Source organism: Chrysochloris asiatica, unplaced genomic scaffold, assembly GCF_000296735.1.
Source record: "Chrysochloris asiatica unplaced genomic scaffold, ChrAsi1.0 scaffold00181, whole genome shotgun sequence".
Classification (NCBI taxonomy): domain Eukaryota; kingdom Metazoa; phylum Chordata; class Mammalia; order Afrosoricida; family Chrysochloridae; genus Chrysochloris; species Chrysochloris asiatica.
Window position 1 is genome coordinate 4,088,250 of NW_006408699.1, and position 18,734 is coordinate 4,106,983.

The following is an 18,734-nucleotide window of genomic DNA, read 5'->3' on the forward strand; positions in this document are numbered from 1 at the left end:
TCAATTTTTATTCCATCAATTCCTGGTGCCTTGTTCTTTGCCAATTCCTTCAATGCACTTTGGACTTCCTCCCTGAGTATGATTGGCTCTTGTTCATATGCTACCTCTTGAAATGACTGAACATTAACCATTTCCTTTTGGTACAATGACTCTGTATATTCCGTCCATCTTTTCTTGATGCATTCTGCATCATTTAATAATTTGCCCAGAGAATCTTTCAATAACGGAAGTCGAGGCTTGATTTTTTTCTTCAGTTCCCCCAGCTTGAGAAATAGATTATGTACTTTATGACAAATATAATACATATATACATATTGCTTATGCTCTTCCATGAGTTGTTTTGGTATTCATCTTGTCCAAACGTTTTGAAACCCAAGTCTGTCATGGATTATTTCATAGACAGAGCCATGACTGATTTACAAATGATTTGCCACATGATCAATTGTCACTCATCTATTTATTCAACAGAATCATTTCACGTCACGTTCAATGTTATCATCAGCTGTGGCCATTGACAGGCATTTTAATATAACGAGTGCAGATAATTTTTGAGTCATGCATAATTTTTTGATATGTGTATAATTTAATGACATATATTATAATAATAATTTTGTGCATTAGCTCCAGTACACAATGCCAAAATTTCCATCACAATGATACTCCATGTGGAGTAACTTTTTTTTTTTTTAAGTTGAAATAGTTAATTGTATTTTTTCGAGGCCTCTGTAATATGAACAGTTACTCTGACACTTTTGTGTATATTTGGATCACTGTATATTTGGGGATACCAGAGAAGGTCCTGAGAAGAAAAAAACCCCAAATACTTAAGTTGTTAAAAGATCTGATAAAAAGAACCTCTGAAAGAAGTTAAGACGAGTGAGTAGCATTTGTTAGGTCTAATCATACAAAATTGCTATTTTTGTAGGTAAAGGAAAAAGGTCTAATATTAGCCATTTTATATAGCTCAATCTAAATAAACTGTGAAGAGAAATCGAGGAATGACTTACTGGCTTCAGGTAACAATGATTCATTAGTCATCTCTACAGAATTCATTTTCCTCATATGAGGAAACAGGCTTAAATAGATTTGAATGAATACATATTGAGACTTCTTGACAATAAGAGTAATTTCAAAAGGATATAAGAGACTTTATGGAATTTTCATTAAGGCCAGCTTTAGATTGCCAGTATGCCAATGCTACTGAGCACTTCAGATATAGTTTTCCCTGGAGAAGTGTTTGAGCCCAGTGACCTTTTTAGGTTCATTCTAGTGTTAGGTTTCCAAATCCACTAATACAACATAAAGGACATCTTCCTTGTCTAACATAGGAAGAATGCCTCAATTCACTAAATTAGACACCCTTGTTTTGACACTCAAATTAAATAAAATGGAAGATAAACTATTTTTAACCCCAAGCATCATGTTTTTTGCGGCTTGTTTGTACTCTTCTAAGCCAGGGAAAACAGATGTGGCTTACATCTCTTCTCAAATGTCCCAGCCCAAGCTCTAGATACCCAGCATTTCCTTTCATGTGAAACTTGACTCCAAAGAGTTCTTTCTTCGTGGTCTTAAAAAATTAAGCACAGTGGAAGAATATATACTAAAATGTTAACAACAATGGTTACCTCTGAGGGATACAATTGTGGGTGATTTCTGATCTTTTTCTTTACTTATCAGTATTTTTCTAAATTTTTTCTTTTCTCTTTTTTATGAGCAGGTATAAGTTATATGATAACTAAGCCCATGAGGGTCTCTGCTGGCATTCCAGAAAAATGAAGAAACCTAACTGAACTGAGGTATTGGTCATAAATATTAGAGTCTAAAAAAAGAGCTAGAGTCACATCTTTTCTTTTTTTTGGTCAGATCAATTGTCATTGTGACACATGACCTGCATTTATAGTGTGGTAAAGGCAGAGGTGTTGGTTTTTCTTTTAACACTAGAACCAGAAGGAGACTTAAGAGGTCATTGACTTCAGGAATTTGCCGGGTGTCTTCATCTCCACCAAGACAGATGGATTCTTTCAGGTTTAGCTTTAAACCACATTCAAGAGATCACAGGAAGAACAGTTAGGTAAATTACTTTAGGTCAAATGTAAGGTAAAAGGAGGGAGAGAGAAAACAAAACAAATAACTCTGATATAACAGAAATCTGGGTAATTAGCTAAGATGAGGTGGAGTAAGAGAATAGGTTAGGACTGGAAGGGACAGAGCCACACGTTGATTATTCTGAGAGAGGTGATGGATGGAGTTGGGAAAGGAACAAGGAAAAAGAGAACAGTGCAAAACGCACTTATTACTTAATTTGGCACTGTTGATTTGATAATTTCAAGGGTCTCTGGGTGGGGTCAATGGTTACGCTTTCATACTCCGAGGTGCCTTGGAGGATAGGCCTGGCAACTTGCTTCCAAAAGGTCAGACCCTTGAAAACCCTATGGAGCAGTTGTACTCTAAACACACGGGGTCACATGAGTCAAACTAACACCACCAACTATAGCAGGGTGATATTCGTGACTAGTAGGGGCTATATTTAGTTTTGTTATTTTAACTTTTTGTTGTGAATTGAGTGAAGGCTTACATAGCAGGCCATCTGTTTTATATCCAACTTTGTTTCATCTCAATGATTGCAATCCCTTCCATGTAACAAGACTTTTTGTACTCCCTCCCTGTGGTTCTTATTTCCATAACACCTCTGAACCTTGTCCCCAGATAAATGTTGTTCTTTTGCTCTTGAATTGTTGACAATTCCATGGTGAACATATCTCATTAGTGTTGTTGTCCCCCTATAAAACTATCCACAGCTTGAAAACTGGGCCACTAGGATAAGTTCCATTCCAGACCTGAAGTGTGGTTGAGGGCCATAGTCTCAGGTTCTTCCAGGCTCTTTCTGACCAGTAAGTTTGGTCTTTTTAAATAATTTTGAGTTTTGTTCCACATTCTCTCTATCTCTTATTGTTGTTAAGTGCCACTGAGTCAGTTCCAACCCCTCATGACCCTGTATAGAGTTTCTGAGGAGTGACTGATGAGATTGAACTGCCCACCTTGCAGTTCAAACTGACATTGTGGTAGAATGCTTATCCCACATCACCACACGAGTGCCACATCAGGACTTTCTTTCTAGAATGTTCTAATGTGATTCCTTTCTGAGCAGTTGGTAGTGGTAGCAGGCACCATCTAGTTCTTCTGTCCTCATAGTCGTGGAGACTGAAGTTCATGTGTTCCATTGGTCCACTGGACTAGTTGATTCCAAGCATCTTCAATTTTCATCACTCTTCTTTCTTCCTCTCATGAAGAGACTAATAGTTGTACCTTAGAAGGCCACTCATGGGCTTATAAGATCCTAGTCACTACTTACCAAAGTAGGATGTAGAACATTGTCTTTGGGGGCTATGTTATGCCAATTGACCATGATGTGCTCTGAGACCATGGTCCTGAGCCCTCAGGCCCATCAACTCTTAGCCTCTGCGTGTTTGGTAATGTCTAAGAAGTTTTTATCATTTTGTCTAGGGGCTATATTTTAACTAGTGTTCTAAAAGTGGTACTCAGTTACTTCTCAAGAGGGAAATGCCACAGATTAGAATGTCTGGGGTCCCTTGACTATCTGTGAATCAGTCTAAGAGAATCTGGAGGTAAAAAGAAAAAGAAATTCAACAAGAATGAGGAAGAGCTTGAAATAACTCTGGGGAAGACAACAGCTTTAGAGAAAATGCCCATAATTATTAAGCTACAAATGTCTAGGTTTTAGGGGGCCAATGACACGGTTTATATAGCAACCCTTGGTAATAAGACAACAGAAATATCATGTTCTCTTTCTCAAACTGTCCATCTTCTATTAGGAACATTCTGATGTAGAAGACTTTGGATGGAGAAACTATAGAGTCTTCCATTAGAATCGATGAAAACTGTAAATAAAATGGTCAATCCCTAAATATCCAATACCTCAATGCCCTAATTCTTTGATAGAGGCTTTATATCAATGGAGATAGAAAGATTTTCTTTGCAAGTCTGTGTCAGAAGTAAGTAGGAATAGCTTTCCAGAGTATAATTAGCTGTGCTAATTGTAATCTGTCATCTTAACTTTGGAGGGGGTTGCTGGATTTTTTCAACATTCACTCTCTACCACTTACCACTCATAGCAACACTATAGGTCAGATAGAACTGCTCCTTAGGGTTTCCAAGACTAATTCTTTATGGGAGCAGATAGCCTCATCAGGTAGATGGGCTGGTAGGTGATTAGCAGCACTAGGCTTAACCCACTGCACCACCAGGACACCTTTTTTCACCATTTGTTGTTGTTGTTAAGTGCCCTCAAGTTGGTTTTGACTTACAGTGGCGTCCATCCATACATAGGGTTTCTGAGGCTTTAAATCTTTGAGGAAGCAGAAAGCCTCATCTTTCTTGTGGGCTTAAACCTCAGACCTTGTGGTTCACAGTTCACTCTTATAAAATGATAGGGCTTGTAGAATTCTATTAGAGCTTAATTTCTAAGCACTTGGTTTGTGGAAGGCTAGGATTTAGAGTGGAGTCCTGGTCTGGCACTGTAGGGTAACTACTCAACCAAAAGTTCGGTTTGAACTGCCAAGTTGGTGATTCAAATTCACCAGTTGCTCCTTGGAAACCCTATACAGGATCACTATAGGTTAGAACAGACTCCACTGCACTTAACAACAACTACAAATGGTTTAGAGTGGTATCCCACTCAGTTTTGAGTCTTGCAATAAATTCAGCTTCCATTGGGTTCTTACTGCTCATTAATCAGTAATGTAAAAAGCTTTGACCCCAGGCAGAGCAGGTTTCAAAGCAGATTGCTAAACCTCTCTAGTGGATCCAGGAAAGGGCAGTCTTGCCTTCCAAGACTTGCCTAGGCATGTACTTAATGGAAATTGGGGTGTCTGGGCTAAATGGTCGTGAGTTCATGTAGTTCATCTGAGGAAGCTGATTAGAGAATCCCAGAGCCAATCCTGTGATGTGTTCTTATCTGGCAATAGTGTATGTATCCCAATCAAAGTCTACTTCCCAATTCTGTAATCCCACCTGTTGTTGTTGTTAAGTATCGTGGAGTTGGTTCTGACTCATAGCGACCCTGTACAGGGTTTCCGGTGAGTGTGAACCACTCTTTTTGTGGTTCAAACGACTTTGCGGTTCAGTGCTTATCCTACAGTGTCACACCAGGACCCTAAATCGATCTGTTGCCAATCAGGATTTGGTAACAACTGTCTTTGTTTACCATGTTCTATATAATCAGTTATGTAATTAGGAGTCCTAGTATGGTGCTGTGGGTTAATGCTCTGGACTACAAGGTTGGTTTGAACGGCAAGGTTGGCAGTTCAAGCTCCTTGGAAACCCTATACAGGGTTGCTATAAGTCAGAACTGCTTGATGGCACTTAACAACAATAACAACAACAACAACATATAGCTAGCTGGAGTCCTGGTGTGGTGCTGTAGGATAAGCACTGGATTGCAATGTTGATTTAAACTGCAGGATGGCAGTTCAAACTCACCAGCCATTCCTTGGAAACCCTACACAGGGTATCTATGAATCAGAACCGACTTGAAGGTACTTAACAACAACAGCTATATAATTAGTTTGAATCCTGGTTTGGTGCTGGAGGATAAGCACTGGACTGCTAAGCACAAGGTGGGCAGCTGAAATCCACCAGCATTCCTTGGAAACCTTGAAGAGGGTTGCCATGAGGTGCCATCTTGATGGCAGTTAACAACAATATAACTAGCCACTGGCTGTGAATCCTTTGGACACCATTGTGCCTTAATGCTGGTGGTCTCCTTCATCCTGATGATCTGTCTTTGTTCTCTTTAAGACTTAATAAATGGGTTTCTATAAAACATATTTGAATTTGGAGTCTTTTTCCCACTAGAACAGAATGAAAGATATTTCTTGTATGATTCATTAGGGTAAGAGAGAATCTAGGTTAAGATAAGAGTGTATGTTAAAAGATGCATGGGTAACCCCACAGGGAATGAATTCAAGGTCAGGATTCTGCCTTGCTGGGGCTCCATCACTTCAAGGCAACAGTATTGAACTTAAAAGCAGATCAATAGAAACCCCCACATTGAGAATTTACCTTCATCTTAGGTAACTGTGACCCTAATATCTACATTTTTAGCTTCAGAGAAAAAGCTAAAGAAGTGTGATAAAGGTCTTTATGATTGGGGCTGTGAAAGAAATTCTAGATGCAAGAAAGTCAGTGTTAGGTTTTGTTTTAGAGCCTGAAGTTGAGTTGTATTCGCCTACTGGCAGCTCTTCCATTCATCTTTCCAGGGTGTTAACTTCCAACTTGAATGTTGGCACTTAAATTTCCACACCCTGTTAAGCTGCATACTTAAAACAAAACATTCAACTCCAGTCAATGAAATTCAAGGATACTCCCACGGTGATGTTAATCTACTGAACAAGAGAAACCTTTTAAAATTCGCAGATGTGTTTGATGGCTTTCTCTCCCCCTCCAGATCCCATTTCACATGCATCTCACTGACTTTGGGTGCTGACCTATCTGGCAACTTGAAAAGTGGCCCCCACTTTAACTAGGCTTAAACATTCCACTCCCCCTCCACAACGTAGCCCAACCCTGCTCCTAATGTTTTAACTGGATAGGTCTATGTTCTGAGAAGCTTCACAACTACTGCAAATTTAACTTCAATGACTGTTCTGGGAAGGAATACATTTAGCAGTATCGTTCTCTCTCACCTCATGCCTTTAAAAAAAAGAAAGAGAGAAATATTGAGTAAATAAATAACCATAAATCTCAGAGGAGTTATGTGACTTCTAGGAAGTCAAATGACTTGTCAGGTCTCTCAGATGTTTAGCTTTGAGAGCTTCTGGGGTCGTGTGACTCGTTTTCTGCAAGAATACAAGGTTATGTGGTCTGACACTGGGCAGCTTATACACTCTGATCTTTTGGAGGGGAAGAGGCCGGTTGCTAGAAGGAGAAGTAGGGAGGAAAGGAGAATAGTATAAAGGGAAAGATCTCCTTGGGAAGAGGAGGTAGAGGAGAATAGTATAGAGGGAAAGATCTCCTTGGAAAGGGGAGGTGGGGACATTTGAGAGGGGGGATTTTAGGCACCTTCCACTCTTACTGGAGCAGACAAATCTCATCTTTCTCCCATGGAGTGGCTGGTGGGTTTGAACCACCAACCTTGTGATTAGCAGCTCAAACCTTTGTGCCACCAGGGCTCTTTTCTTTCCAATTTTAGGTGTGTATAATTCCAATCCATTTTGGGTTGTTTTTCATTCCCCCAAATCTCAAACACCAGGTTGGTTTTAAAATAACGTATCCATATATCACTGGGTGGTACAAATGAATTGTGTTTGGCTAGTAGAGTAAGTGCCCTCACTCTCAGTTTACCTGTAAAATTTAAAAATAAACTGTTGTGTGCCATGAAGACAATTTCCGACTCATAGTGACTTCATGTGATAGAGCAGAACTGCTCCATAGAGGTTTTTTGTTAATTGACGAAAGTCCACATTGGCTTTATTTGAATTACACACACACTGGAAACACACAGATGTCCTTCAAGGGTGACAGCTTGCACAAATTGTGGAGTTCCATATTATGGAACACGTGTGGCCCCGTGTACAAGTACAAGAGAATGACATGTTGCACCCTCTTCACTACCCAGGTATATAGTGACAGCCACAATGGACTTGTTTGTACATATGAATGCCTTTCGGTTTAGGGAGCTCTTCTTCCAGCATGATCTAAGGCAATATTCTGTTGTGATCAATAATTTTCAGAAACAGATCACCAGGCTTTTCTTTCGAGTCTGTCTGAATCTGGACTAGGGTTTTCTAGGCTAAGTGTGTAGGATAAGCACTAGGACTGAGAACCACAAATTTGACGATTTTAGTCCACCAGTCATCCTGTGGGAGAAAGATGAGACTTGCTGTTCCTGAAAGGATTTACAACCTCGAAACTCTATACAGGGTTGTTGAGTCAGAACCAACTCAGTGACACTTAATTACAACCACCAATGGTTAAGATCTCAGTTGTTAACCAAAAGATCAGAAGTTGAAATCTACCAGTTGCTCCATGAGAGAAAGCTGTAACCGTCTGCTTCTGTAAAGACTGTTGTTAAGTACCGTCGAGTCAGTTCTGACCCATAGCGACCCTGTTATAGGGTTTCCAAAGAGCAGCTGGTGAGTTTGAACCGCCGACCTTGTGGTTCAAAGCGACTTTGAAGTCCAGTGGCATTAGCCCACAGTTAGGTGCTGTCAAACTGGTTCCAACTAACAGCAACCCTATGTACAACAGAACAAAACACTGCCAAGTTCTGAGCAATCCTCACAATTGTTGCTATGTTTGAGCCCCTTGTTGCTGCCACTGTGTCAATTCCATCTCACTGGGGGGTCTTCCTTTTTTTTCTCTGACCCTCCACTTTACCAAGCATGATATCCTTTCCCAGGGAGTGGTCCCTCCTTATAATATGTCCAATGTATGAGAAATGGTTCTGATTCATAGAGACCCTGTGTATGGTTTCCAAAGAGCAGCTGGTGAGCCTGAACCGCCAACCTTGCGGCTCAAAGCGACTTTGCAGTCCAGCGTATTAACCCACAGCACCATACTAGGACTCTAATCTTTTGTTAGTAGATGAGCACTTAACCATTATGCCACCAGGGCTCCTTAGAAACAAATTTCTCAATCAAAACCGTGGTAAGTTTCTGAATTTTTTGTGTTACTTAAGAAAGAAAAAAAAAGAATCGGAATTTTAAATAAAAACAACTATAGTTATTCACCTTTGTTATCAGACTGCACTACCACAAACCCAACCTATGCCCAGCCTTCTTTCAACGCTAAACTGTGTAACTCTTCACCACTGTCCTTGCCTCAAATCCAATATTCCTTTACGGGAATGCGGTGGTTGGGCAAAGGTCACAAAACTGACAGATTTCTAATGCACAGGCTGCTTTTTATAAAAAATACCAATGTTCGCAAAAATATGTGAGATGGCAAAGTCAAGTTCTAAAACTTCTGCATTATGATTCTCACTTCATTTTTATCTTATTTTTGAAATAATTTGTTCAGTTGAGCACTTGAGGAATTTGGTAGAAACAACATCTCTCACAGTTTTCCTCTGACTGGGAACAGATTCTTTCACAAAAATTATGGGGTTTGGATAAAATCTCAGCGGTCGTTTCATTTGCCCCCGCAGCCTGATAACCTTGGTAAATGCTGACTTGGAGCATCGTGTGTGACCATCTGGGTGTGTGCTACGTCAGCCACAGCTTACCTTCTCCAAAGTGTCATTCAGGCCATCCATCATCTGTATTCTGGCAACATTTGCAAAGACACTGTAAGGATGAAAAGAAACTTTATGTGGAACTTTCAGACTTTCCCACAAAAGAGGCTAACTGATTTCATTTATACAGAGGGCTATCCACAGAGCCTTTAGAATTTCACACTGTGTGGTAACATCAATCTGTAAAACCAGTTTTTGTTGAGATGATACGGACTCTTGACAACCCCATGTGTGTCCGAGTAGAACTGTGTTCCATAGGGTTTTTAGGTCTTTCTTTCCAGGCATTTTGTGTAGATATGAATCTCTAACCTTTTGGTTAGTAGTTTAGTATGTAAGTCATGTACACCACCCAGCGACCATTGGGTGCCATGGAACCAGTGCTGACACATAGTGACCCTCTATAGGGTTTCCAAGAAACATCTGGTGGGTTTGAATTACCAACCTTGTGGTTAGAAGTCTAGTGCTTATCCTACAGCTCCACACAAGGACTCCTTGGCAACATCTTGTTTTTGTTTTTAAGTGCTGTTGAGTCGGTTCCACTCATAGCGACCCTGTATAGTAAAAAGCTGAGGCTTTCTGATTCTGTGAAGATTTAAAGCCTCAGAAACCCTATACAAGGTGGCTATCAGTGGAAAATGACTCATTGGTACTTAATAACAAGAAGTAGAGTTTTTTTCTACTGCTTTACGTTCTACAGTAGTCCAATTCCAATCTTTTCATGATAATTTGAAAACAATTGAGAGTTTTAAAAGAGGTTCAATCTCCACTTTTATTACTTTCTAGCCAATTCCCTTGTCAAATAGTTCAGCTTATGATAGAATTAATAGTTGTTAAGGACTTCTGGGGAGGTTCTGTGGGTTAATGCGCTTTAACTACAAAGTCGGTTTGGGCCGTAAAGGCCGGTGGTTCCAACTCACCAGCTGCTCCTCTGAAACCCCTGTACAAGGTCACTCCTTAGTGACACTTTAGCAGTCCTGGTGTGGTGCTGTAAATTAATGCTCCAGACTGCAAAGCTGTTTGAAGTGCAAAGTCGGCGGTTCAAATTCACCAGCCGCTCCTCGGAAACCCTACACAAGATCGCTATGGGTCGGAACCGACTCGACAGCACTTAACAAGTGCTGTGGAGTTGGTTCCGACTCATAGCAACCCTTTATAGGGCTTCTGGGGCTTTAAATCTTCACGGGAGCAGGAAGCCTCATCTTTCCCCCCAGAATTAATAGTAAGTCTCCACTTTTCTGAGGTACCAAGAAGTTAATGACTTTTACACTGGCTACTAGCGTAGTAGTTAGCTGCAAGCCTCAGGGTCAGCTGTTCCACGGGAGAAACATGAGGCTTTCTGCTCCCGTAAAGATTTACAGCCTCGGAAACCCTGTTCAGGGTCGCTATGAGTCAGAACCCGACTCTACAGCACATAGCAACAACAACAACCACCATCTAGAAGTCATTTCCAAGCCATGACTCTATTTCCTGAGTACCTAGCCCATGCTTATTGACCTGTCAATGAACAGGGTTTAAGTCAAGTTATAGAATCAGAACAGCTTTGGAGACTCACCTGCTCTCAATTCGGCCACAAGTTGGCATCCTTCACAAAGTACATTCTCCATTCTAGAAACTGTTCTAGATGCTGGGTCACAAGATAAATGAGATGTGACACCCCCCCCAACTCTTGCGAACTTACAGCTTCACTTTCATTATATGATTATATTTCACTACTTTCTGATATCAGAAGAAACAAATGACTTAACTGCTAAAGGGCAAATCTGTATTTTTAAGTGAAGGAGGAAAATCATCAAAACATTTCCTTCCTAGGTATTAAGAAAGCTTGAAAAGTGACTTAAGATATTTCACAGCAATCATCTATTTCTGTCAGAAATCTCTTTCCGAGATTGGTGCCACTTTAGGAGCTGCCAGGAGCATCCTCTTGAAATTTATAATAGTCTCTGGAACGGGCCCTTATCGCGATACTTAGACGAACTAGTTCCCTGTGTTTATTTCTTTTGAAAGCTCTCATTTTCCTTGACTTTGACTGTGCAGGTCATTTGTGTATGGGATCAGTCCCTCTAAGACCTTCCCAGTATAGTGTTCAAGGTCATGGCAGAAGAAGCAGGGAGAAACCTGTGCCTTCCTCTGTGCCAAATATAGTGACCATTAGTTTCTAAATAATTGAGTGATACATTTTAAACAAGAAGAGGCATTTATTTTTAATTCAGGAGATTTTCACAGAAGGCGTATTATGAAAACAGGGCAAGCCTAGGGACAATATTTTAAAGATGAATCTGAAAATAGGTTATAAGGACTTGCGCCAGGTTTGGATGTGTGGATGTACCTAGAACGGTATCTTTTAAAGTGGGAGGCCGCGGGGCAAGCTGCAGGGAGGAGGCATCGTAGCGCGGTGATGGGAGAGAGGGGGCGAGCCCTCAGATTGTAGCAATATTTCACTGACTGTGTCCTTTTAACCTTCAGCCCCTGCCCCTTGACTCTGATCACCCCCACCCCACGCCCAGCTATCTCCAACATTTCCCTCTCCCCTCCCTACCTTTCCCTCTCCCCACCTTCCCTTCTCCTTCTTCTCCCTCCTCCCTCCACCCTTTTGTCTCCCCACTTTCTCCTCTTTCCCTCGCTCCCTCCCTTCCTGATTACCAAATGCACTGGAGACCTCGGTTTGTTCTAAAATAGGAAGGGCATGTCTCTGACACCTGGAAACAGTCCCGGAAAAAAAAAAAAAAATCCTCAAGGTGAACAAGCAGAAGAAATTAAGCACTCCCTACCTTGTTTTCTCTAATCCTGTCTTTTTGGTATGTCTCTCCAAGACTCCAATTTCTTGTTTTTTTGAAATTCGCATTCCACCAGCTTTAACTGTAAACAAACGAGCAACAACAGAACAGTTGGGCTAGCATGAGAAGACTTGCTTTGTTATATAAGCTATGAATTTAGAATGGAATAGAAATTTTTTTTTAATTGCTATCTAAATTTGTATCTAAACCAACACAGTAGAAAACAATCCTGAGACACAGTAAGAAAAGAAAAGGTATCTTGGGAGCAAACAATGGACCAGAAGAACAGAGGTCTGCTTTATGCCTCTATGTAATGGTGAGAGAGGCATGTTGTTGTTTTCTTGCAGAAATGACTTTGACTCATGGTAGCCCCGCATGTTACAGAGATTGAACTAAGCGCTTCATAAGGCTTCCTGACTGTGATTTTTACAGAAGCAGAACCAGGTCTTTCCTTCTGTGGAACCATTCACTAGGTGGGTTTGAGCCATTTATCTTTTGGTTATTGTTAGTGTTAAGTGGCAGTGAGTTGGTTCCATCTCATAGTGACCCTGAATAGGCTTTCCAAGGACAGGCTGGCGGGTTTGAACCAGCGAAATTTTAGCTAGCAGTTCAGTGCTTATGCTATAGTGCCACACCATTTATATATACTACCCAGGGACCCAGAGAGAATGGGTATTTTGTTGTTGCTGTCAGTGCTTTCCATTAGTTCTGACTCATGTATAGGGCTTTCCAGGAGAGACTGGTGGGTTCAAATCTCTGACGTTGTAGTTAGTAGTCTAGTGCTTATCATACAGTGTTACAAGAGAGAAGGGCATATTGAGGCATTTTATTGAAAAATGTATTTTCTTGCTATCAGCTCAGAGCCATCCTGTATAGGGTTTCTGAGGAGCGGCTGGTGGATTTGCAGTGAATATTACAGTTCAAATGGACCTGTGGTTGCATTACCCAGCAGCGCCACACCAGGACTCCACTTGCATTTAATAGTCCAGTGCTTATCTTATAGAACCATATCAGGACACTTTCTACACAATGTTGTTGACATTATTAAGTGCTGTCAAGGCGGCTCCAACCCATAGCCACCCTGTATAAGGTTTCCGAGGAGCAGCTGGTGAAATTGAACCGCCAACCTTGCAGTTCAAACCAACTTTGCAATCCAGTGCATTAACCCACAGCACCACATCAGGATGACAATTACAGTGTGGCTCTTCTGTTTTTCCCCAAGTTTTAAATTTCGTATATTGCTTGCATTTTCGTTTCCCAACCAAAGTTTTCCAAATCCAGATCCTGAGAGAGATGGGCCAAAAGTTACGCCACACACTGGCAATAGGCATTTAATTCAGCTGAAAGATCTTTGATCCCATGGAATACTCTTCTAGACCCCAAATCTTAGATATTGGTTATGTTCAAATTTTCTAATGAGTAATTTGTTATTTGTGTTTGTTGAGTGCCATCCAGTCAGCTATGACTCCTAGTGACCTTGTATAAGGTTTCTAAGGAGCACCTGGTGAATTTGAATTGATGACTTTGTGGTTCAAACTGACCTTGTAGTATAGTGCTTATCCTAAAGTGCCACACCAGAACTCCTAAACTATATTAATAATTCTGCCATTCAAGAGATAAATTAGTGTTAATTTGGCTACAAAAGATCTAACAGCAATTTAAGTGTTTAGCAATGTCAGAGGAAATAATTTTTTTGAAAAGGAACAACCATCCAGATTGCGAAGTCAAATCAAATATATTTTTTGCTAGCTCCCAGGAAATTTGCAAATCTGAAATCTGACAAGCTCAAATGTGAAAAAGTTAAATGGACATAGATTTGTTTGAACCTGCCAATTCTTTTTATGGATATGTCAGATTAGCATTAAAAAAAAAAAACTACCTCTATCTAGTAACATGAAAAATAAGAAAACTCTAATCTATTTCTCAATGTCTGAGTAAATTGACTGCACCATTGTTCTTTAAAACTGTTATTATTTATTTATTTTTACCATGTGTAGCATCTATAGAGCCCTGGTGTGGCTCTGTAAGATAAACAATGGAATGTTAACCCCAAAGTTGGCAGTTCAAACTCACCAGCTGCTCTCAAAAACCATATACAGGGTTGCTATGAGTTGCAACTGACAACGTCACACAATAATAATACACATATGTTGTTGTTGTTAAGCACCATCAAGTTAGTTCTGACTCATAGTGACCCTGTATAGGGTTTCCAAGGAGTGACTGGTGAGTTTGAACACCAACCTTATGGTTCAAATCAGCCATGCGGTCCCGTGCTTGTCCTACAGTGTCACACCAGGACTCCAAAAACATATAAGGCGCACAGTTGAAAAGACATAGTAGATCTACAGTCCCTCTCTCACCATTTTTTCTCAAAGCCCCAGTGTACTCATTAAATACTCGTCAAGTTATAAGTTTCTTATGTATTTATCCATAGATATTTTATGCATATATTCTTCCATAGTTTTCTTAAAAATGCATTTATGTTTTTTAAAAACATCTATTCATCCAAAGATATTCTATGCATATACTCATGTTATTTTTAACAAATTAATAAAGTAATATAGTGTTTTTTAAAAATGGTAGCCTAATTAAAATTGTGTGCCTTACTCCTACTGTGGTGTTATAGGATAAGCACTGGACTGCTAACCACAAGGTTGGTGGTTCGAATCTACCAGCCACTCCTCAGAAAACCTATATATGTTTGCTATGAGTTGGACCTAATTCCAAGGCACACAACAATAACAACAAGATAAACATTGTTCTGCACCTTGTTTGTTTTTTTGTTTTTCACTTAATTTTGGATGCTGTTGTTGTTGTTAAGAGCCTTCAATGGGTTTTGACACATAGTGACCCTGTGTAGGGTTTCTGAGGAGCAGCTGGTGAGCTTGAACCACTGACCTTGCAGTTCAAACCAACTTTGCAGTCCAGCACATTAACTCACAGTGCCACACCAGGACTCCCCAAAAGATACATTGCATATCTGCTTTAAAATTACATAAATAGTTTGTTTTTGCTTAAACACTTTCTTAATGTTGGAGCATTCAGGTATTTCTAATCCATTGCTATCACAGACAATGCTGCAATGAATATCCTCACATATACATAATTTTGTCCTTGTGCAAGTGTATCAGGGTGGGCTAAATTCCTAGAAGCAAGATTCTTAGTTTTTATGAGTATGGCATTTGGAATTTTGCTGAACATTACCAAATTGTCCATTGCAGAGGTTGCTCCAGCTTACATTTCCACCATTCATTTTGACAGTGTTTGTTTTTCCATATCTCTGGCAACAATATGAGCTATGAAACATTACATTTGGTAAACTTATAAGTAAAAACAATCATATCTTACTGTTGGAATTTGCATTTTGCACATTTTGCAATGGTGAAGTTGGTTTATGTTTGTTTTAGAACATAAATATGTTTCTAAGACCTATTCAAATCCTTTGCCTATCTTTCCTATTAGATTGCATTATTTTTCCTATCATTTTCTTACTGATTTATAGGCGTACTTTTCAATATGCATTGCAAATAAAATAAAACAGAATAGAATATTTTACCAGTTAGTGCTTTTTGACAGTAGTACCAGGGCACTGCAGACAGTTAGGTGTTCAACTGCTAACCAAAAGACTGGAGGTTTAAGGCATTCCAGAGGCACTTTAAGGAAAAGCCTGTGATGTACTTCTGAAAGTGAGCTATTGGAAGCCTGATGGAGCCAAGTTCTACACTGGTTCACTTGGAATTTCAGTGAGTTGGAATCACTTCCATGGCAACTGGCAGTAGTAGTGGGTTTATGACTTTGCTGATATTTTTTTGAGATTCTGGAATTTGCTGCTTTTATGTGAATTCACCAATCCTTTATGACTTCTGGGTTTTATATCACTAAGGAATTTACTACTCTGATATTTTATAAAACATTCTTCCATGTTTTCTTCTAGAATTTTTATGGTTTAAATTTTGTATAATGAATCATTGATCAGATATTTAAATCCATGATCTTTCTAGAATGTATTTTGTGTTAGTCACGAGAAGGGATGCAAGCTTTTTTTAAGATTCCAATAATATTGAATACATATGTGTATGTATATTCTAGACTTCTGTTCCATTAATCTGTTCACTCATATGCCGTTGCAACATTATTTTAGTATTATAACATGTTTTAATATCTGATAGACTTAGTCTTTCCTGATACATTCTCTTTTTTAAAAAAATGTTTCCCATTTTCTTTGAAAAATTTTATTAGCTATTCTCATTTATTTTTTCATATGAACTTTAAAATTAGTTTGCCAATTCTATATAAAAATATCTGCTTAGTATTTTTTAATGTTGTTGTTGTTTTTTAAGTTCATAGATTTTCTCAGAAAAAAATTGGTATCTTTATGTTGCTGATGGCTTCCAATACAAGAATATAGTAGACTTTTCATTGTTCTTGTCTCCTTTTGGTTGCCACAAAAGCTTGCTGACATAAATGATGGAAGTAATAGTTTCTCCATATTTTTGGCAACAATGTGAACTATGAAACATTGAGTTTGGTCTGCCAAACACTTCTTATAGGTTAATATCATAAACATTTTGTATTTTTGTTGTTGTTGTATACTGGAATAAGCCTTATGTTATAAATAAAGGTCTGTTCTATTATGTCTCTAAAAGATTATTGTTTTTAGACTAATGTTATTGACTTAATACTCAAACCTTATTAAATTAAAAAAAATTACTTATAATAGTTTTGGTAAAATTTATATGAACAACATATAAAGATAATAACTCATCCAGAATGATATTGAATAGTGTTGAAGTGGTGATGTTGAATAAAAACTCAGGAAGACAAACATCTTTGTCTTCTTGATTTTTTATGAAATTGCTTTTAGTGTTTCCTCATTAAGCATGATGTGTAGGAGAGTAACTAAAAAGCATTGCTACTAAGGGTCCAGTTCATACATGCACAGGTTTATTTTAAATAACATGTGTTTAAGCATATCTCTGCAGTCGATGGATGGCTGTGGACAAGTTTTCTCATTAATACATTTATCTTAGTCATATTGTTGCTGTTAAGTGCTGTAGAACCTGTTCTGACTCATGTTGTTATGTGCCATTGAGTCGGTTCCAACTCAGAGACCCTGTATAGGGTTTCTGAGTAGTAGGTGGTGGGTTTGAGCTGCTGACTTTGCGGTTAGCAAACCACTGCTTATCCTATAGTGCTACATCAGAACTTCTTAGTCTCATTGCTGTTGTTGTTGTTAGGTGCCGTTGAGTCAGTTCTGACTCATAGCAAACTTATGCACAACAGAAAGGAACATTGCCTGGGCTTGTGCCATCCTAAAATCGTTGCTAAGCTTGAGTCCATTGCTTCTGCCACTGTACCAATCCATATTGTTGTGGGTCTTCCTCTTTTTTGCTGACCCTCCATCCATTTCACCCAGCATGATATGTCTAGGGACTGCTCTCTCCTGATAATGTGTCTGAAATATGAGAAATAAAGTCTCTCCATTAGCGTAGTGGTTACGAATCGGGCTGCGAACCTTAAGGTCAGCGGTTCGAAACTACCAGCCGCTCCGCGGGAGAAAGATGAGGCTTTCTACTCCCGTAAGGATGTACACCCTCGGAAACCCTCTACAGGGTCGCTATGGATCGGAACCGACTCGATGGCACACAACAACAACAACAACATCCTGGCTTCTAAGAAGCATTCTGGCTGTACTTCGTCCCACACAGATTTGTTTTTTCTTCAGGCAGTCTATGATACTTCTAATATTCTTCTCCAACACCATAATTCAAATGCATCAATTCTTCTATAGTCTTCCTAATCCATAGTCCAACTTACACATGCATATGAAGCTATTGATAATTGCATAATTTGGGTCGGGGCACATTAGTCCTCAAACTGATATCTTTGCTTTTGTACACTTTAAAGAGGTCTTGTGCAGTACATTTGCCTAATGCAATACACATGAAATGAAGAGACATTTCACCAAATTGGATATTCAGATGGCCACCAAATACATAAAAAGATGCCCAGCATCATTAGCCATGCTGTTGTTGTTCTGTGCTATGGTGTTGGCTCTGGCTCATAGTAACCCTGTAGAAGGTTTAAGAGGAGCAGCTGGTGGATTTAAACCACTAACCCTGTGGCTAGCAGCACCATACCAGAACTCAGCCATAGACAGAAAATCACAATGATTATACTCCATTATACTCCAAGTAGGATTTTGTTTTTGTAAAGTGCTGTTGAGTCAGTTCCAATCCATAGCAAACCTGTATATGGTTTCCAAGGAGCGGTTGGTGGGGATGAACTGCCGACCTTGGAGTTCAAACTGACTTTGTGGTCCAGTGCATTATCCTGCTGTATCATAGGTAAGATTAAACAAATAAACAAAGAAGAAGAACAACAAATACCCAGAAAATAACAAATATTGGTAAGGATGTTCAGAATTTGAAACCTTATCCATTGCTAGTGGGAATGCAAAATGGTACAGCTGCTGTGGAAAAGAATGTGGTTCCTCAAAAAACTGAAAATACAACTATCATATGACCCATTAATTCTACTTCTATGCATATGAGAGCAGGGAGTCAAAATGAGACTCGTTACCTATGTTCATGTTAATGGTTAATGTTCAATCATTTCAAGAGATACCATATGATCAAGAGCCAATGATACTCAGAGAGGAAGTCCAAAGTGCATTGAAAGAAGTGGCAAAGAACAAGGCACCAGGA

The 18,734-nt window shown here is 39.4% G+C and overlaps 1 protein-coding gene across 1 annotated transcript in view; it reads right to left on the reverse strand.

Moving 5' to 3' along the window:
* The window catches only part of DAPL1 (death associated protein-like 1), a 37,251-nt gene that overhangs the window by 1,772 nt on the left and 16,745 nt on the right, over positions 1 to 18,734 (reverse strand). The window contains exons 2-3 of the mRNA XM_006872032.1: positions 12,022 to 12,109; positions 9,245 to 9,305 (exon numbers count right to left, since the gene is read on the reverse strand). Of these exons, the coding sequence (XP_006872094.1) occupies positions 9,245 to 9,305; positions 12,022 to 12,109 (149 nt within the window). The remainder of the gene's footprint in view (positions 1 to 9,244; positions 9,306 to 12,021; positions 12,110 to 18,734) is intronic.